General features: G+C 37.1%; 2 protein-coding genes across 5 annotated transcripts; one reads left to right on the top strand and one right to left on the bottom strand.

The window, feature by feature from the left end:
• Window positions 1-178: 178 nt before the first annotated feature.
• LOC120494934 (winged helix repair factor 1) lies at window positions 179-4,878 on the bottom strand. Of its 4 annotated transcripts, none has more exons than XM_039694275.2 (6): window positions 4,408-4,873; window positions 3,537-3,685; window positions 1,790-2,025; window positions 661-758; window positions 441-588; window positions 179-368 (listed from the first exon to the last, which is right to left on the bottom strand). In XM_039694275.2, the coding sequence occupies exons 1-6, from the start codon at window positions 4,493-4,495 to the stop codon at window positions 314-316; spliced, it is 774 nt and encodes a 257-aa protein (XP_039550209.2). In that variant the 5' UTR covers window positions 4,496-4,873; the 3' UTR covers window positions 179-313. The 4 variants fall into 4 exon arrangements, with proteins under 4 accessions (XP_039550209.2, XP_039550210.2, XP_088985052.1 ...); XM_039694276.2 differs by having other exon boundaries at window positions 3,537-3,682; window positions 4,408-4,869; XM_089128926.1 differs by having other exon boundaries at window positions 441-758; window positions 4,408-4,878.
• A 2,164-nt stretch (window positions 4,879-7,042) lies between these two features.
• Window positions 7,043-20,550, top strand: LOC120494933 (5-hydroxytryptamine receptor 3A). The gene is made up of 9 exons (XM_089128925.1): window positions 7,043-7,212; window positions 10,299-10,456; window positions 10,564-10,608; window positions 11,306-11,412; window positions 13,093-13,262; window positions 13,512-13,630; window positions 15,267-15,477; window positions 15,933-16,103; window positions 19,502-20,550. The coding sequence occupies exons 1-9, from the start codon at window positions 7,116-7,118 to the stop codon at window positions 19,792-19,794; spliced, it is 1,371 nt and encodes a 456-aa protein (XP_088985051.1). The 5' UTR covers window positions 7,043-7,115; the 3' UTR covers window positions 19,795-20,550.
• Window positions 20,551-21,242: the final 692 nt, after the last annotated feature.

Here is a 21,242-nt window from a genome sequence, read left to right as displayed (position 1 = left end):
ATGTTTTAGCTAACTTCAAGGGCATCCAAGATGTAGTTGTCTTTGTTTCCGTAGTACTTTCAATTTTGATATTTTTAGGTCAAACCGTTCTTGTCTATCAGTCATTTACTGCTCTTCAGAGTGGGACCTTATGTGCTGTAAGCAGTCAGCGGAAAAAAAAAAAAACTTAATTTGACAATTGCAGTTTGGCAAACTTTTATTAAATATATTTTGCACAATTCATTCTGCTGTTTGTAACCAAAATAATATGGCAATAAATACATAATACAGTTTATTCAATACTGTACAATCAAAGGCAAGCTCGGTGAAGCTGTTAGTTGATGTTTCCGTCCACGTATCTTAATACTGTCCCTGATGTTGTCTGTATGCTACAAACAAACAGAACAATAATTAGTCATCAGATTACAACTCAAACGTATTGTTTCATACAGCGCTCTTACCATTCTACTAACTCTGCTCCAACTATATCATGAATATGATACTTCATCTGGAATTTAACATGTGAAGTTGTGCGGCGTCCCTCAAGTTCAGTCTTCAGGATTTCACCGTATTTGGATTTCTTCACCATGCCAAGAACAGCTTTGCGCCCTGTTATAAAATCAGATATAATGCAGTAATTGTTAAAGCACTGATCGTGAGTCTTTTGGTAAACACACCTACCCTTGATGAAGTACTTAATGAATTTGCCAGAGTTTGGGATTGAGAGCCACCAACTGCCCGCGTCCCTCACCGTGAGGACGCCGGACTTCACCAGCTGCCTGCAAACAGAAACCATCTTTAGATAAAGTGCCTGAGACAGTAATTAAGGCAATCGGTTTCCTCAAATGTAATGAGTTATCTTAACTCATTGCATTTGACTTTGTGTGTGATATTGTGAGCTAGCAGTTATTGCGATTTTGTCATTTCACTGTTTTTACTCAATAAAGTGAAGTTTCAGCCATTGAAATGCAGTGTAAAGTTTAATTGTGTATTGAGAAATATCATTGTTTTATTTGACTCAGTTAAAAAAAGTTCAGAGTACTCACAACTATTGTTTTTTATATACTTAATTGCATTGAGGCAATCGGTTTCCTCAAATGAAATGAGTTAGCTTAACTTGTTTTACAGTGTAGCTGTGTTTCCACTGTCGGGCTAAAACTGGGTGTGCTAGTCCAGTGCCAGTCACGTTTCCACTTTCACTTCCAGGGCTTGATCAGGCCAACGGCTCAGGTCGTATTTTTGGAGGCATATTTGTAGAAATGATCATTCTTTCTTAATGTGATATAAATATAATGTCCTGTGACTAAATAAACAGAACGGACTGACTAAGTGTTCCGTAAAATAAAGATAAACCACTTTATTTCAGTGAGACTAATGTCCAGTCTTGACACAAATTAATTCATTATGATTAATGCATCACTTTTTATAGAAAACCTGTGGTAAAAAAATTTAAGCTTCTGTTTTTAAGTAAACAACAAAGAATACTAGCAAACGGTTGCTTTTATCATGTTCGTTTTGCGATCTCGCTGTTTCCAGTGATTTCTTTCTGATTAGTTTTCTGATAAAAACTTCTATTTGTTGGTGAAATAAAGGGCTAGTGCGACGTTGTTCCAGAGAGGTGTGTTACGGGTGGGTTTTAGTGAAGCGCTGAGGAGCTTCGGGCCCGACGGTGGAAACGCAGCAGGTTTTGGGCTCAGTGCTCCAGGTCCGAGGCTATTAGCCCCGCCCGGCCCGTTTACAGCCCCGGCTCGCACTGGCCCGACAGTGGAAACACGGCTAATGAACAACTTAGCAGGATTTGTTTCCTTACGTGATCTCAGAGTCCGTGAAGAGGAACTCCTTCAGCATCTTTTCTTTGTTGAAGCTCAGATCGGAGCAGCCGGGAATTAGTTTATCCAGGAATTTCTCCACTGTTTCCAGTGTTTCTCTTCCGGCTTCGCCCTGCAGGACTTTGGCTCGGTAGTCTTCAGCAAACACCAGTGCGAAAGCCTCCGAGTCGAAGCCCAGCTGGAACATCAACAGCTCGCCGCTCGCCCTCAACTCATTCTGAGCCAGAAAAGGAGAAACCAGCTAGCCAAGGGGTAATCAGGCTTACTTTTCGGATTCAAATTAGACAAATCTACCTGTTACTTGCTTAAAGGAGTAGTTCACTTTTAAAAACACTACTGATAATTTACTCACCCCATGTCATCCAAGATGTCCATGTCTTTCTTTCTTCAGTCGAAAAAGAAATTAAGGTTTTTGATAAAAGCATTCCAGGTTTTTTCTCCATATAATGCACTTCAATGGGAACCAGACGGTTCAAGGTCCAAAAGATAGTTTCTGTTCTGTGATCTCTGCGTGTTCGTGACTCTCCTGTTCAAACTCGTTTATCAAAATGAACGAATCTTTTTTTGTGTCATTTGGTTCATTCAATGAACGAAATGAACAAATTGACTCAGAAAAAGATTTGTTCATTTTGATGAACGAGTTCGAACAGGAGAGTCACACAGAACAGAGCAAGGCGAGCAAGGCTTTGTTCTTTATTTATTAAATGAGCGATCGTTTTACTTGATAAGACCCTTATTCATCGTCTGGAATCGTTTAAAGCCTTTTGAACAGTTTGTAGTTTGCACTGAAACTGTCTTTTGGACCTTGAACCGTTTGGTTCCCATTGAAGTCCATTATATGGAGAAAAATCCTGGAATGTTTATCCAAAACTTTAATTTTTTTTTCCGACTGAAGAAAGAATGACGTGGACATCTTGGATGACATGGGGGTGAGTAAATTATAAGAAAAAGTTTTTTTTTAAAAGTGAACTACTCCTTTAAACTTCATCCTTAATTGGATTTGAGGAGTTTTGTGGTTGAAATGTAAAAAAAAGTCACAAATCCTTCCCTCACAGGTCAATTTGATCCTCTTAGGAATGAATGGGATGCAAGGACTGCTTCAGTACACATAGACAACCCTAAAAATGCTCAAAATTCAAACTAAAAATGCTAAAACTTTACAAAATTATTATTATTAGAGGTCGGCAAAGACACCCAATGTAAGATTGGGTATGTAAGATCATTTAAAGATATATATATATATATATATAGACCATTTTGCGAGATGTAAACAACACTGATCCAGAAGCACTTCCTGTTTCAGTTTTTTAACACTACATAAAAGCTGGGATAAAATACAACCAACAGAACATATAAAACTGAATCAAAAAGTTAAACAAACATCTTTACATGTGAAATAAAGAAAACAGTTACAAACTGAAACAGGAAGTGTTTCTGGACCAGTGTTGTTTACATCTTGTGAAATGGTCTGTATTTTTATCTCCCCAAAAAAATTCATTAAAAAGACAAAAATATTATCAAAATGAAATTAAATTAGCTTTCTGAACAAGGAAAACAACACATTATTTTAGGGCTTTCGGGTAGTTTTAATCCGAGAGGGAAGGATGAAGGTTGAAGTTTTTAAAGGAAAGATGTGCTACTTGCCACATAAATCATGACTGTGCTAAGGTCATTATTAAATCATCAGTGCTTTGCGGGGATGAATACATTAGCACAAGCGGATCTCACCAGCTGCTTGTCCACGGAGGTTTTGTCGCTGTGTAAACTGTACAGCTGGTGTTTCAGGACCACCGGAGGGAGACTGTCATTGAAGAGTTTGCGTGAGAACAGTGTCATGAGGTTCTGCAAGCTTGAGCGGATATCAGCTGCTCCTTCTGCTGAACACACACCTTTATTTCCTTACTTCAGATTCACACATTTGTGTATGACTTCATTCAACTCAGAAACAGGCCCCAGGTTTGATATGTTATTTGTTATTATGATAGTCCCAGAGTAAAATTAACTGGTTTAACTGTAACCATTGTCTTGTCTCAAGATGCACAACAAATATGTTTTTTTTTTCTTTCTAAGACAACTTTATAAAAGCTACTTAAATGCCCTAATTAAACTAAGGCCTAATCCTGGCTTAATCTAAACCCTGTCTGTGAAACCGGAGTGGAGAGTAATATTTGAAGCCTGTTAGCATGTTTATCGTGCCATATTAATATATTTACATACAGTGAGATGCTTGCAAAACCATTAAAATTACTGGTCAGAGAGTCATATGTGTTCATACATTATATTTCAATTTGACTTAAAAGTAGGGCGGGGCTTGATTTTTGATTGGATGGTTGTGCTTTGCTGTTGGTGGATCTTGTGTGAGTGACAGGTGTTATCCGTCAGTCACATTTTCACAAAAGCAGTTTGAGATTAGACAAGATTGGCCGAGTAATGGTGTACTAAATCAGTGAAATTGATTGCATGAATCCACATTTATATCTGGAGCCTACCAGAAGTCATATTTTAAGGAGGATAGACGTTAACTGACACATTACTTTATAATGTCTATTTAATGATAAGTGTTTTTGATCTGCATGAGGGGGTAAATGACAGATCTTACCGTGACTGTCTCCGGCAACAGTGTCAGCTGCGGATCTGCGTCTCTTTAAGCAGAAAGTATCTGCGATCAGCGCTCGCTTTCTGCTCATTTCTCACTGTTTACGGAGAACATTTCTTTGTTTACTTATATAGCTGCTATATGCTCTCTCTTAGAAAAGCGCAAATCTTTCTATATGTCACGACATTTCCCTGCTGAAGTGACTCGGATCGAAACAGGTTTGTTCTCAAGAATATCTTATAAGTAAATCTGTTGTAACTCGAGTTCCCATGTGTGTATCACAGACAGTTCATCAACACAACAGCTCAGCTGACTGAGACTCTTCCTCGTTGGTTTTAGGATGAATGAGCGCTTCTGCTGCCCTCTGGCGGACTATTTTAAACACAACACGCTCACGTACATGTTTATAATATCAAATATTTTGAAAAGAAACCTGTTTCGATCATTGGCTGTAAATCTTTCTTCGTTGCTACTGCGTGCGAGTTTGTTTCTATGGTTTGTTTGCGGTTTGCCCACCCCTTGTTTAAATTTCCCGGAAGTGATGTGGACAATGACGTGTGATATACTTTACGGTTGCTTTTTAATAATAAAACAATATATTTCAAATAGTATATTTCAAATAGTGTATCCCAAAAGGGTGACTTGTCTAACCTTTTCTTTCGATCTGTGTTTCAATAATCTTATTATCGAGTGCTTAAAATATGAACATCTTGTTTCATTGGGAGGTGCCAGAGCCGTATTGAGATCGTAATCTTCTCATGATGGTGGTTCTGCTAAGGTGCAGAGCCATGTGGCTCTGCTAAGGTGATACTTGACCATTGCAAGTTTTGGTTCAGTGTTCGTACATTATGATTGACTGTTTCTATTGTAAAAATTAATGTGTAAAAATATGAATTGCTATCCTTTCATTTGGATATGGACATTAGTATGGTTAAGTCAAATTAACAGCATTTGTCAATAAAATGTCTCTATAATAATCACGTTCCACTCGTTACTCAAATGTAATACATAATTGAAAAACAGCGGTTATGCATTTATGATTATAACATGCTGTCAAGTGTATAACATTATTTTGTTTCCTAATAACAGGAACACTCTGAATTGTAAACCGTTTTCTTAATGTTTGAAATGTCTTTCAGTCTGTTATTGTCTTGAAATCAATATTAATATAGTGACTTTATTTTGTTACTGCTGGTTACTGAGTTTATATAATAGCCTACTTTTTAATGTTTTATATTTTTTCTATGTATTGTTCAGTGTTTTTAAAGCATCCCAGTTGCATAGATTAATAAAGGAGCAATTTATGTTTACCATAGTTCATAATAGCATTTGAGTTCACGAGTTAGCATTAAGCACTCCCGGTTCCCTCGCTCTAAAGTCTATGGGATTTTTGAATGGGTTTTTGCTAAATCGCCTGAAATAAGGTCTGTGGTGAAAAAAAGCCAAAAATTTTCACGTTTTGATCTATGACAGAACACACAGTTATAACCTGTGTTTTTTAAACTTTATTGTGTCTGCTTGTGTTTTTTAAAAACTTTATATAAGCTTCAAAATTTATACATTTTGGATTAACTTGTAAAGATTACCTTCATAGACAAAATGTGTAAGGGTCACAACTCTTTGTTGAACACAGATCGTAGTTTTTGCGATTTTCCAAAAGTCTATGGGGAAAATCCATTGCTTTTCGATCGAGGGAACCCATGCACCGCTAGCTTCCTACAAAGAGACGTCATCACTTCGGCACTCTATTGATCTACTTCCAAATCACTAATTTTTTTTTTTTGGGGGGGGGGGGGGTTTATGCAGATCATGTGACGTCCAATACAAACCTTTGCCTTCGCTACCGATGTGTGACCATAGACTGTAAAAAATGTGTGTGACACATGGATAAACTAATCTGTGATTGGTTGTCTAAACTCGAAATTTTGTGATCTGATTGGTAGTCTACGGTCAGAGACTATAGACTCTTGGCCAATCAGAACGCTTAATTGTCTACGGTCACTAGAGGTATCCTGTTAAAACTCTTTCAGGTTTCCCACTGATGTAGATGTTAAATGTGATTTCTGTGGGACTAAGAAAATGTTGTCCAATTATTTTTCAATTGCATTTTTTTTGATAGATTTGGAATGTTTAAAAGTTGAATTTTTACTTGAATTGACAAAGACTACCACCAAATGTGGCCTTTCTTGTTAATCTTTGATCAAAATGCATTAGGTCTCGATGTGGAGCTTTCATCGTGAAAACATTAGCCTTTAGGACAATGAAAAGTGAGGCTATTCTTTTAATCATCTAGTTGTCTCCCTCAATGCCATCAAATGTAATTAAACCCCACATTGTCTGCTGATGTGCCGTGATTATCCTCATGTATGGCCTTGTCCTCTGCCTTTGTGAAGCACTTTAGATCGGCCTCCTGTTTGCCTGGGTGAGGGGTCAAAGCCCGGCAAGTAATTACTGCTCTGTTGTGATGTTTAACAATGAAATGAATGCTGAGATCTTTAAAAATCTCATTATCTATAGTCTATAGATATTTTGTTTGCCTTGCGTAATAACATTCGTGTCATAGTCAAAGAGCCATGACCCTTTAAAAGAGCCAAATGTCCTCGTTTCCCTCGGGTGAAGTTTGTCGGAATCAGATCCAAGTTTGCTATTTTCAGCATTTGCTACCAAAGGTAAAGGTTATCTGTTTAACATTCTTATCAAAAGCTAAAATAATGTGTAATTGCTCATTGTTGTTGTTGTTTGTAGGAGCTGAAATGGTTCTTCAGCGCAGCATCTCTCTGCTAATGCTCCTCTGTTCATCTCCACTTGGTAAACTCTCCATTCAAAACACTTTGGGATTGAAATACCATGTGCTTATGTTTATTATTCATGTGATAAATACACTGTAAAAATGAAAATGACTGAGTATGTTAAATCTAATCAATAAAATTGAGGCAACAGATTACAATCTATATTATAAATTAGATTAGAATTGAGTAATAACTAACCAAATGGATTACTTAAAAGCAATTCTTAACAAAAATATCGTATTAACAGACTGACGTCAAAGATGAATGAAGAACTCTTTTTTTATTGCCATTTTTAAGACACCTGATGATAACAAGTAGAATCACTGAAGGAGAAAACTGTAATATGTCACCATTATGGTGATCAGTGTGTGTTTTAGTTGGCCTCTTGACCCTAAATCATTTACTTCAAAATTGTTTGGTTGCTGACTGTACGTGAGTTATGACGGGATGATCTGATAGTCTTGGTTGTGTTTTAACATAATCATTATTTTAAAACATAATCTTTTGTATAAAAAAATTTCAATTCTACTAATTTTACCATATTTTCCGCACTATAAGGCGCACTTAAAAGCCTTTAATTTTCTCCGAAAACGACAGTGTCAGTTATAATCCGGAGCGCCTTATGTATGGATCAAGTTAACAATAGTTAGTTAACAATGCTCCGCGTTATTAAATCCGCCCGCGAACTCGCGCTCGTGTCCATCTTATGACCGCTCTGTCACACGGCCAGTTCAACCTCGTATAAATCGGGTTATGTGTGTAAGTCACGTGCCTGCTCACGAGCGCTCACTCTTAACAGATACACAAACAGACACACTGTCCCCGGCGCTGCTCGCGCGTCACACAATGTTCATAAAGCGCTCCCCGTTCACAGTAACTGGGTCGTCTCATTTAAAACAGCCAGCTGTTGCTGTCAGCGAGCCGCCACACATATGAGTTACGTGCCCGCCCCAGCGCGCTCACGCCCTATATATGAAAAAATTTCTAAAATAGGTCATTCATTGAAGGTGCGCCTTATAATCCGGTGCGCCTTATAGTGCGGAAAATACGGTAATTGACTTTTGAGTGAACTTCTAAGTAATTCATTTGGATAATTCAATTGGAACTATTACTCAATTCTTGGTTTATACATTTAATTTATAACATTGATTGTAAGATTTTGCCTCAATTTTATTGATTAGATTTAACATATTCAGTCGCATTCATTTTTACAGTGACGGATGTTTTTATCAGAATAATTTTTGGAGTGAAATAATTGGAAATTTGACTTTAATTTTGCTTGGAGAATGTCTTAGTATTTTGTAAGTCCAAGTTTTGTTGTTCCATCTAGCAGGAAAATCTGACTGGATTTTGGCTGTCAGCCCAAATCCCATTATTTGTTCATCCGATTGGAATCTGATCTAAATGAGTGACTGTCCACACTAACACTGTGAAAAATAAAAATGGAAAATGTACTGGTAATTTTATGCCTGGACATTGTCCAGTAATTTTACAGAAATTAACCCGTAAAACACAACCTAATGCAATGCATATTTAAAATACAGTTTTTTTTTAAAAAAAAAAAAAAATATATATATATATATATATATAATATAAAAATATACATGAAGTTCCTTAATATTCTATTTTTACTGAGTTTTTTTTATTTTTTTTTTATTTTATTTTGCAGTTTAAAAGGTTTCCAACTTTCCATCCAATAATTGTTTTGCCAGTTGTCGATAATATTTGGGAAATGTCGATACAATGTTTTTCTGTTTAACTTTAGCACATAAATTCAAATGTCGCAAAAAAAAAGAGTTACGCAAATAAATCTGGTGTCACATGACAGAATTAGCTAAAGTGTCTAGTTCGTCTTACTGTTAAAGCACCTTTTCTCTCTAATATCCAAAGGTGCGTCAAAACAATTATATTCATATTATTGAATTATTTGTACAACTATTATTAATATTATTAATATTGCTAAGAAAAAGACGTGTTACCTTTTAAACTTCATTAATCCTTATTTTTGTAATTTTGTCTAATATTTGTTTTGGTGATTACACATCTTAATTGGATGTTCCTTTTATTTATATACGTTAAAATGTATTGGTTTTGTTCTAAAGATTAAAAGTCAAATTGCATTAAAAAATTGTTTCAATGTAAAGTGTTCATGCTGCGTTAAAATGTTAAGTTTAGCCAACTTAAAAAGTATTAAGTGACAACTATTTGAGTTATCTTAGATTAAATCTGATAATTTATTTGATAATTTAAGCTTATTTTTCTTTTATAATTTACGGTTATTCTGATGCTATTTTTAAGTTGTGACATAGCTACTTGCAACAAAATGTATAGTTTTACAGTGTGTAAGTTCGCAATAGGCAGTTATTGCTCCCATTTAAAAAATAATATCACCAAGCTTTCTTTTCAGTCTGTCAGACAAAGCTGTCCCACTTCGCCATGATCTTAACATTTCCTAATTTAATAATAGGCTTTTTATTTGTGAAAATAGTAAGCAGTAAACAAATTTCAACTTCTCATTACACTCTGCATTTACACATATTCGGGATGCAAAAGATATAATATAATAATTTGTGGAAACGACTCGAGGGCAGAATTTTTTAGTGACACAGCAAGGGATGACGTCATTACGAACAACAGTTTATCAGTAGGCTGGTGGCAGTAAATTTGTAGTAAATTTGTATGTTTTTTTTAACGCATATTCACTTATATTCACTCGATACAGTGAATTGAAGTTGTGTATCGCGAATGTTCAGATCAGATTCAAAATCCAAAGTTGTGTGTTAACCAGCCCAGACATATTTTTATTTATTTATTTATTTATTTATTTATTTTTTGCTGCTGTTAACACTTGCTAAATATGATCTGATTCCAATATACACAAAAATGGATTTGGATTGACAGTCTGAACAAAGCTTTTAGTAACAGGCTCATTGTCACACATTTTCTTATTCTGTTACAGGAACAGAAATAGTGTAGAATCCTTTAATTTTTTTTTTTTTTTTACATTTGTATCAAACCTGTTCTTTTTGTTCTCCTTTTGCATGTCTAAATGAGTGAACTTCCCCATTTTCCTGTGGCTGATAACATGTTCATCTGGTCCTATAGTGTTCGCTACTGGTAACTCCACTAACTCCACAGAGGCATGTGACCGTCGCTGTCTGGCGAACTCTCTGGTTGAAAAAGAACTGTTCAGCCCGCCACAGGATGATAACTGTACCATCGTAGTCAACATCACTTCCATAATATATCAGATGTTGTCTTTCGTGAGTGTCATGTTTGTTGTTTTGTTGATCTCCTTTGAAAAGCACAAATATACTTGCATAACAAACATAATTCATGTATGCCATAATTCTGTACCACCATTTCTTAGGATACAAAGGCCATGGAAATGACCAGCCGTATCAAGATAAATATGGTGAGAAGTTCATTAGTAGTTCATTTCAAGTTCTTGGATGAAATACGAAAATTGAATGTCATTAAAATCTCCTTCAAAAAGAGTGATTGTCACCTGCAAACATTCAGTTATCTGAATACATTTATAGTATATCATAGAGTATAAAGTATCAAGTGAGCAAGAGTGCTGTTATACTGAGTTTTAGCACATGCTCACTGTTCACCATGGAGGTTTTGAATTGCTTGAAATATGATTGGAATCACTTTGAAAAAGAAAATACACAAAAGTGTAACATTCATTCTTATTGGCTAAATACAATTATAATGGGAACATTACAATTGTGTGTTTGGGACATGATTTTAATGGTAAGACTTTTGTTTTTGTAATCAGGCTCTCAAAAATAATGTGTAACTTTGGATTTATATTTATCTGCCAATAAATCGGTTATTGGCTTTTCAAATATAAAGACTCATCGGTTTTGGCCAAAATTTTCATATTGGTGCATCCTTGAGTATTTGAGACATAAACAGTGATAATGTCTGCATGACATTTCGGTGCATCCCTACAAAGTAAATAAATCATAAGAAATAATATATTTATGTGTTGCTGTAATTGACCAATCAGAATCAAGCATTTCAAAGAGCTGTGTTATATTGTAAAACAAAATGAGAGGCTGTTTATTTCACTTAAACTGTTGGACAAATTTTCTGCCCAACAGGAATGGATGGACCCTGATCTTGGATGGATGCATAAGAGATATAAATTTTCAACAATTGTTTTACCTGTTGATAAAATCTGGATTCCTGGGCTAGTTTTGGAGAATTCGTGAGTTGAACTCAAGACTTATGCACATATTCTAATAATTGGCCTGTTTTAATGATAAGCTCAGAGACACACATTCAATGACTGATTCAGAACTGAAATCAATTCTGGCATGGTTGAGATAAAATGTCAGAAATGTACTCTTAATGTATTATTAAAGGATTAGTTCACTTTTGAAAAAACTTTTGCTGATAATTTACTCACCCCCATGTCATCCAAGATGTCCATGTCTTTCTTTCCTCAGTCGAAAAGAAATTTAGGTTTTTGATGAAAACATTCCAGGATTTTTCTCCATATAATTGACTTCAATGGGAACCGGATGGTTCAAGGTCCGAAAGATAGTGTTAATAACAGTTTCAGATGCAGCTTCAAATGTCTTTAAACGACACCAGACGATGAATAAGGGTCTTATCATGCGAAACGATCGGTTATTTCAAAACTTATTTCAAAAATGTAACTTTTCTAAGGACAAATGCTAGCCTTGCTATATTCTCTGAGGCGCGTTTGTAACGTCACGTAATGCGTAATTACGTTCAAAAGGTCACGGGCGACGTAGCCGGAAGTACAGAATCAAAATCGTCCGACATCGTTGTTTTTCCTTTTAATTCCTTTTTTTGTAAACGGTGTTTGAGTTAGTTTTCACGTTCAACCTATGCGTTCAACTTGTAAACACTGACTCTGTACTTTCGGCTACGTCGCCCGTGACCTTTTGAACGTAATTACGTATTACGTGACGTTGCAAACGCACCTCACAGATAATTTTTTTGGAATAAGTTTTGAAATAACCGATCGTTTCGCATGATAAGACCCTTATTCATCGCCTGATATCATTTAAAGACATTTGAAGCTGCATCTGAAACGGTTCCCATTGAAGTCCATTATATGGAGAAAAATCCTGGAATGTTTTCATCAAAAACCTAAATTTCTTTTCGACTGAGGAAAGAAAGACATGGACATCTTGGATGACATGGGGGTGAGTAAATTATCAGCAAAAGTTTTTTCAAAAGTGAACTACTCCTTTAAGAGGCATGAAACACATTTTCAGTTAGCTATGAAATGATACCAGTTTTGGTTAAGGGACACTGAGCTCCACACTCATCAACAAGGCCTGTAATATAATATTTGGTAACATCTCAAGTGTTAGATGGCAGATAACTTTTGCCACCAAATTTAGAAACAATAATCTGTGGCGTTATCCCACATAGTAATATTGTTTCAGCCCATATCCGGCCCACATCTGGCACATGATCTCAGCCTCAATAAGCCTGTTAACAAGCAGAATCACTGAAGGAAAGAAGAGAACAGAAAAAGAAACGAGCAGAAACACAAGAACTGACTTAGATGAAATCAACTGAAGAGATTAAACAGAGATGGATTAAACAACTCCACAAACAGCATTACCAGCTTCACTTATTACTAACCAGACTGACTTTATTTCTGTCAGACTTCTACAGAAGTGCTTATTGAGAATTAACAGGGGTTTAACTATAATGTGTTTAATTTGAAGTCACCATTATGGTGATCAGTGTTTAATTTAGTTGGGGTTGTAATTATCTATAAGAATTTTTTTGTCTCGTTTTTTGACTGGTGTGACAGTGTGTTTATAAAAACACATTTGTTAAAAAAGATCAATTGAAGAGAGATCAGGTGATGATGGTTCCCTGCTCTCTCTCATTCTCTCAGAGTCGACGTGACCGTGGAGCCTTACTCTAAAGATGTGCAGGTGAGGAGGGATGGGACTGTGACCCATGCGGTGGTTTTGTTCACGACGGTGAGCTGTGAAATCAACCTATTCAGCTACCCCTTTGTGACTGGGACATGCCCTGTGGCCATCAATGGATGGAGCCAGAAATGTAAGAAAATAATTGTTGGGAAGCATATTATGTGCCTGCCTTAATGGCTTGCCATGTTTACATAGAGTAAACATGCAAATATGGTCTATAATAGCCGAGTTTACTTAGAAAGGAGACATGTTTGCATTGATTATAATGACAGTGACTTAATTTAAATATCTCACAGTCTGATTAATGTGTATCTATAGTCAGTAGCCCTGGTGGGAGTTATATTTGTAATGAATATGTCCTCTTGTTTGTTTGATCTAGCTTGTGAGCTCAAACTCCAGATTTCTGATAATGTGTCTTCGATTGCCAGTTCGGGAGGAGAATGGCAGACTTCGAACGTCATCAAACATGTGGATCCATCACAGCGTGTTTATCTCGAAGTAACTGAATTATTCAATTATCGTATTGAGTTTACAGAGTCTGTCAATATTACCTTGAACCATCAAAGCAACTATTATCCTTAGGGGTACGGTGTACATTTTAGGACATCCTCAGACATATGAAGACAAGGCATCATGCCTCAGACTAAAAGGCCTCAGTTATTGGACAAAACGGCATCACGCCTGAGACTGAAAAGCTTCAGGTCTCAGGAAAAACAATGTCAGGTGTCAGGTCTCGTACAATTAGGCATCAGACAAAACAGCCTCAGACATAAAGGCATCAGGTGAAATGGACTTAAATGGAGTTTGGAGGTTCGCATTGCCCCGCCCCTTGTGACATCACGTGTACACGCGGTTCATAGCTCGAAAGAAGCAAAGAAAGCTTTACTTTACAATAGTTTGCACAAATATGTCATCTAACATTTTAAACGTGCAAATAAAACTCGCGAAATGCATGTTCACAAACATTTCCGTTGTGGACCGTGTTATTTGCAGCGCGTTTCTGTATTTGGTTGTGTTGTGAGTACTTGGAGCACAGGTGTGTTGTGGAACTGATGAAGATGTTTTTCTTAATTTGCGGATGTATTTTTGTATTTCAATGCGTTTTTATAGTTGCACACGTTTTTTTGAATTTGCAATCGTCTTCATCAGGTTGCAGCGCGGTGAGCTCTCTCGGCCACCGTACCATTGCGCTCTTTAAGATCATTAAATTCGAGGCTTCTGGTCATTCCTAGGATATCCAGATCCACCAAAGGAGGGAGGGCATTTTCACATTTAGCTCCGAAGCTCTGGAATAGCCTTCCTGATATTGTTCGTTGCTCAGACTCGCTCTCCCAGTTTAAAACTAGATTAAAGACGCATCTATTTAGCCAGGCATTCATTTAAATTATCTTACAGTTACTGTAAATTTGGCCTCTAGTTCATAAACACCAGAGGAGAACTGGCCCCCGACTGAGCCTGGGTTCTTCCAAGGTTTTTTTTTTTTCTCCATTGGGTCATCTGATGGAGTTTTAGGACACCATCGGGTCACTTGATGGAGTTTTTCGGTTCCTTGCCACTGTTGCCTTTGGCTTGCTCAGTTGGGGATATTCAAATTAAATGACCCATCATACCACTGATCAGCTCTACCAATCTTGGATGTCTTTTTTTCCATGAATAAACAAACACTGTTAAGTTGTCTTGATTGATTCTGTGAAGCAGCTTTGATACAATCGGTATTGTGAAAAGCGCCATATAAATATATTTGACTTGACTTGACTTTACATACTTATTTAAATTAATATATTGAGAAATATTAATAATATGATTATTAATAGTAATCTACATAGTGTAAAATGCTAATAAAAACATTGAATCGCGTAAATAGAAATTATATGTAATTGTCCCCCTTCAACATCAACACAGCAAAAAACAAACAAAACTTTTGTTACCTTTTTTTGCGTATTTATTTGTCTTACGTAAGTGTCTGTATTTATTATTTTTTATTTTTGTAAGCACTTTGAGATTTGATGTCAAATAAAGTGCATTATAAATAAAATTCATCATCATCATCAGTCTAAGGAAACAGACAGTACTGGTTTAGCTTGTGAAGTGAGGACATTAACCTATAATTGTTTGTCGAATGTCTTTTGGACAGGTGGAATTGTCTATTAACGCCTTCGGTGCTGTTGTGACCCTGATCCTGCCCAGTGTGTTAATAATGCTGGCTGACCTGGTGAGCTTTGCTCTGCCATTTGAAGGAGGGGAACGCAACTCTTTTAAGGTCACCTTGGTCCTGAGCTTCACCATGTTCCTCCTCATCCTCAATGACCACCTGCCCAACGGGGGCAACTGCAGTCCCCTCCTCCGTAAGTGAAACAACCGAAAGAAAGCGAGAGAAAATCGGCTCCATTTTAACAACACTACGTTTTTTGGTGGTATTATAGATTAAAATGAATGCCAAATGTAATTGAAATAGAAAAGCGTGTTGCGTTCCATTAACCCAGCTTGCATTTATTATTTTTTTGGGCTTGCATTGGCAAATATGAATAGGTAATCTACTGCTATTCCTGCAGTTCCCGGATGTGAAATGTTTCATTTGTTTATTAAATTTGGACCACTGAATTTGTCAAAGCTAATTTGTAAAGTGAAATATGAAAGGTGAATATGGACTCTTACATTTGTATTCATTTTTGGTTTGACTGTGTATTATGAAGATCGGACCTTTCTTCCACCCTTCATGAGAAATTTGTTCATGTCATACTTTGAAAAGGCATGATGTGAATGGTGATGTGAACCCTGTTCTCTGTTTCCTCCTCTGAAGACTATCACTTCAGCTTCTGTCTGGTGTGTCTGGTTGTGAGTATGCTGACGTCTATAGTGTTGACACGTCTGTCTGTAGAGGACAGCTTCCTTCTGTGTAGACGACGCTCCGCCAAGGTTCATCCATCAAACAACAGCAAAACACAACATGACAGCCTGGATCAGGAGAAAGGTAAGAGTTGACTGTAAACACAAAGGCTCATAAAAGCTTCGTAAAAAAAAAAAAAAACATTCATAAAGTCAGTGGACACTTTCATGAATGAATCAGCCGGTTTGAACAAATCGGTTGAATTAAAGATTCTATGATTCACTACTGACGGTTTTAGTTTCATATGCTAACTTCACATTTTTACCAACATTTAATATTTTTTATATCTCCATTATTTAGGCGATTGTAATTACAGTTTAAATGGATTTTGATAAATGGTAAGAGGGATTTTGTTGATACTAATGTCATTTAATTGTTTTTAATTAATATCACTGTGAAGCTGCTTTGATACAATCTGTATTGTGAAAAGCGCTATATAAATAAATGTGACTTGACTTGACTTAATTGGTATTACAGCCCTAAATAGTGTAATTAATTAAAAGATGATCAACAATATTTTACTTTTTTTATAAATAATTATAAGAGGTATACCCTTTTTTCACTTGAGCTCCTGCCCCAACAAAATGTCTGCACGGCCCTGATTGTTTATTATACAATATTCCATTAAAACAAGAAATTGCCATTTTTTCTTGTTAACCGGCTCGAGGGCGGGGCAACCTGTCACTCATATGACATCACAGCAGTAGCAAACCACAACCATCAAACTATCCAATCAATAGAGCATCACAGTCCCGCCCACAGCCGGTGCCGGAAGTAAAAATTCAATACAATTTCCCCATTGACATTTGAGATATAAGCCATAAAAACGTAACCATACATGGTAGACTTAAAACCAACGGCTGTACTAAGCGATTGTATATGCTCATATAAACGGCAAAAGTTCATGGGGCACTAACCTTGTTTTAAGATAAATGCCTTTTATTCGCGATGTATTGGATAAGTAGATCTTTACCCAACAATCCCACAATCCAACAGTGATGCATCTGATTGGTGGAAGTCGTGTCACGTGTCTGAAACCCCGCGAAGGTACGTGAAGACTGAAGATCGCGTGATGACGTAGGGCTAAGTTCATTGGTCGCACTTCTGAGACGCCCGCGCGCCATTGGATGTGCAGTAGCTAATGAACGAGCCAGATACTCAATGTTTTTGCATGTCAAGCTGCAAATGCGTTTGCTTCAGTAAATCGAGGAAAATGAGTTTCCTTGCACATTCACTATATAAAATTCACTGGAGGAAAAAGTTCACGTGCCCGTCGTCAGATTTGGAAGTCGCTCAAAAGGCTCTTTCACGGTGGCTTTCAGTCGACTTCAGTGAGGCGCGGTGGTTTATGGGAGGAGTAGTTCCTTTGCTCGGAAATGAAAATATGTACACAGGCTTGTTCCCTCGACTTTTTTTGGATTTTCTCTTCGTTTTTTCACTCGAAATGATGTGTTGTATGTTTATGAGTTCAGCCGTCAGACATGCTCTAATACTCTTTAGATCTGGATTTTACAAAATATCAATGGGAGAAATGAATGGGAAATTTACTTCCGGCACCAACGCTCTCTCGGGCTGTGGGCGGGACTGTGATGCTCTATTCCACATGGACAAAATCAAGCCCCGCCCTATATTTGTTCTGATTTAAAGAAGCCATATACGTCACAATAGGGAAGAAAAGACTCTCACAACTTCTGTTTTAATTTCTCACTGGCTTGAAGTCAACATATATTGCCATTTGCAACCCATTTTGCTCCCGTAACTTGACCTGTTTCTGGTCAAAATGTGATATTCAGCATTACAAAATAATTTTATCCAACACCAATTCATATCCATCCACCTTTAATGCTAATTAAGCTTTAATCTATTAAAATGGGGAAATGGATCAAAATCTGCATAATTAATTGACAAAATTAGTTTTCAGTATCAGGATTAAAATCTAACAGCAGTCATGAATTGTGCTTCTTCTGCTCAAATCACTAACAAAAAAATAATGTTTTTTAGGCTGGCCCAGATATTGTTCACGCACGTAAAGAAAAAAACATGCACTGAGCTCTTTAAGGCAACTTTAAGACAGGCCTTTGTTATTATACCAAACTGTATTCGACTCATACGCCGCCTTCACACTGGCAGTTTAAATCAGCTCCGTAATACGCAATACGTTCCCAACGGACGTCGTACTACACAGTGAAAAGCGTCGGACGTGGGTAGAACAAAAATGGCGGAGAGATTAAAATACTGTCAGTTCTGTATGATCTCTCTGATGAGGACTATGCTGCGTGAGGAAAGTTGCTCAGGACGTTGACATGTCAGGTCGGCTAAAAAATGTGATATAGTGGTCAATAGTTCAATGTCTACCATCAATTTAATTGTATTAACTGCCCTTATAAACGTTAGAAAGTCATGAAAATAAAAAAATAACATGACAACTTATCGTTATAAAATCATTATTTATTTGATTAAAAGTTAATAATTCAGGTTTGTTTATCAGTACCATAGCAACGGTCAACTTCCGCTGGAATTGTCGGATAGGAACCGTCCGTAGCTTTTCGCACGAGTTCAAATTTTTGAACGCATCCGGATGACCAACGGACACGATTTCGTTTCGGACCCATTCGCATGCGGTATGCGAATCTCCATAGAAATGAATGACTTCCGGTCGTTTCGCAGCCGCATCGGAGCTGATTTCAACTGCCAATGTGAAGGCGGCGATAGACTGTAAAAAAATATGGACGTGGTATCCGTGACGTCACCCATAGGTTTCTGAAGAGCGTTTTTGAAGCCTAAAGTGGGCGGGGGCGGCCGTCGCCATCTTGGCAGGGCGTCACCTCTCGTCACTACCGGATAAATTAAAATGGGCAAAGAGGCGGGACGCGGGTGGAGCTGAGGTGCGACTGCACTCACGCTGAATTGACAGCTGATTGAAAAAGTAAAGCCAATGCTTAAAGTTCATGTTTTTGCCCTTCGAAATATTATAATAGTTAAGACGTAACTAAAAGTGAGACTACTTACTTTACTTTTTTATCAAATTTATTAATCTCACAAGGGGCAATTAGTTAAGAGCATATATACAAGTACATAACACAGATCACACACATTTCTCACAACATACAAGCAGTCAACTGTGTGCATTGTGATATAGACCAAAACAACTATTTGCCACCAGGCTGTAAACATGTTTTTTTTTCTGCTGTGAAATTAGACATTTTAACTTGGGGGAGATACAGATTTGACTCGCTTTTGCAGTCAGCCTCAAGCGGCCACTCGATGAATTGCAGTTTAATTCACTTCCGTGTTGGCTTCAAGAGAGAGACGGGGAGGTTGCCCCTTGATTCTCCTGCAAAAGTGCTGCAAATGTTTAGTGAATCATTTTTTCAACTCATTTTGATGACAGTAATGGCACAGAAATTAAATGCACCCCCTTTAATTAAAGCTCTATTAGATCAATATTGGAATAACATGAATAATACGGTATGCATTTACAGATATTGGCGTGATTACAACACAGTCTGGTGATCTGGCTTCAGAGGTGGCTTCCCTCCAGAAAATAGCGAACTTTTTGGAGAACGTGGAGAAAGGAGAAGAGGAGAAACAGAGGAAAGTGGCCTTTGCTTACCGCCTAGACCGATTCTGCTATGCGGTTTTTCAAAGCATCTACATAATTTATGTCATAATCATTATTAGTATCACCCAGACAGATATTTGTAAGGTTAATAATCTAGACTTCTGGGATAATTCTGACCATGGAGATGACGACTATGACTACACTTCACTGTAGTTTAAACATAACCTCTCAGACCGGCTCTGTTTCCTGCACGTCATCTGTAGAAAACTGGCAATTATTGGGAAAAGTTCATATATTATACATTTAAAAAGCTTGGGGATTAAAACAAGGCTAAATAAATTTCAGAATTGCTTCTGAAGACTTGAACTAACATGGTAATTGTTGAACTGTATCTGTTAGTTTCTTTAAATGTATAAAGTTGACAAAAAAAAAAAAAAAAGCGGTCTCTTTAAAATCGGCCCACATTTCTTGTGATTTGTGTGCTGTTATGACCCTGGTTTCTGGTGGGCTGTGGGAAATAATTGCCTAATTGTCTAATTAACCTAATTGTGGAGTACATTTATTCATTTAGCTGACGCTTTTATCCAAAGCGACTTACAATTGCTATATATGTCAGCGGTTGCACGCCTCTGGAGAAACTTGGGGTTAACCCTGTTGGGGTTAACAGGGACACACTGGTGTCGCACAGTGGATTCGAACCCGAGTTTCTCAAAGCAAAAGCATGCGTCTTATCCACTGCGCCATCACCAATTTTCCCGCTCTCTCCATGAACTAATTTCAATAAACATAAATAAACATCATATAAATAATTCAATAAATGTTATTCCTATCCCAACCACAGCTTTATCTGGCATAGCTTCAGGCGAAATCTAATGTTCACAATTTTCCAATGATGAGAAAATGTTTTCATACAGAGAAAAGTATGTGTAATCTGAGAAGACTGACTGTTGTTCTGCTAGCAGCTATCATAACATGATTAAATGCACTATTGTTCATGATCATTAATCATTATTTATTATGGTTCCATTCATATCTCACTGAAATAAAGAGTTGGCAAACATCAATCACCTGTTCTGATATTTCCTGTGAATCGGCTGTTTGGCTGGACTTGGATGTGGTCAAATGAGCTATATAAAAAATTACAGTAAAAGCATAATTCACCCTTGTGTTGTCCCAAACTTATGATGCTCTGTTGGGAACACAAAATGATTTTTTTTTTTAAAGAATCAACTAGTGTTTTCCCCCTTGCAGTTACAATTAACATACGTAGAAATATTTTCTCCTTTTGCATTCAAAGGAGGCATAGTTTGTTTTTACATTTTTTTGGTGAAATATTCCTTTAACAGAGACTTGAAACTACTAGGAAACAATGTATTATGTATGAATTAAGATTAATAATGTGCACAGCAAAATCCCCAGTGTTAAAGGGTAACTAAACCCCTGGTCAGAGCCTGACTCCACCCACTAGCAATATTTGAAAAATGCTGGAAAAGTTGGCGGACCCCAGCAGAGGGGGGCGTGCACCTGAGATGCATCTCTTTGTATGAAACGTGCCTACGTCACCAACAACCGCTGTGTCACGTACCACCGCAAACATCCAATAGGAAAATTCAACTGGAGGAGCCACCGTTCAACCTGAAGAGGGCAGCACTAAGACGTTT

Source organism: Pimephales promelas, chromosome 3 (genome assembly GCF_988280905.1).
Source record: "Pimephales promelas chromosome 3, fPimPro1.hap1.1, whole genome shotgun sequence".
NCBI lineage: Eukaryota > Metazoa > Chordata > Actinopteri > Cypriniformes > Leuciscidae > Pimephales > Pimephales promelas.
This window is presented reverse-complemented; position numbering and strand designations above follow the sequence as displayed.

Coding starts and splice junctions, on each gene's coding strand:
- LOC120494934 (XM_089128926.1), bottom strand. CDS start 4,495: ATGAGCAGAAAGCGAGCGCTGATCGCAGATACTTTCTGCTTAAAGAGA. Junction 3,686..4,407: donor TGTTGCCGGAGACAGTCACG/GTAAGATCTGTC, acceptor GTGTGTGTTCAG/CAGAAGGAGCAGCTGATATC. Junction 369..440: donor GGAGCAGAGTTAGTAGAATG/GTAAGAGCGCTG, acceptor GTTTGTTTGTAG/CATACAGACAACATCAGGGA.
- LOC120494933 (XM_089128925.1), top strand. CDS start 7,116: ATGTGTAATTGCTCATTGTTGTTGTTGTTTGTAGGAGCTGAAATGGTT. Junction 13,263..13,511: donor CAATGGATGGAGCCAGAAAT/GTAAGAAAATAA, acceptor TGTTTGATCTAG/CTTGTGAGCTCAAACTCCAG. Junction 15,478..15,932: donor CAACTGCAGTCCCCTCCTCC/GTAAGTGAAACA, acceptor CCTCCTCTGAAG/ACTATCACTTCAGCTTCTGT.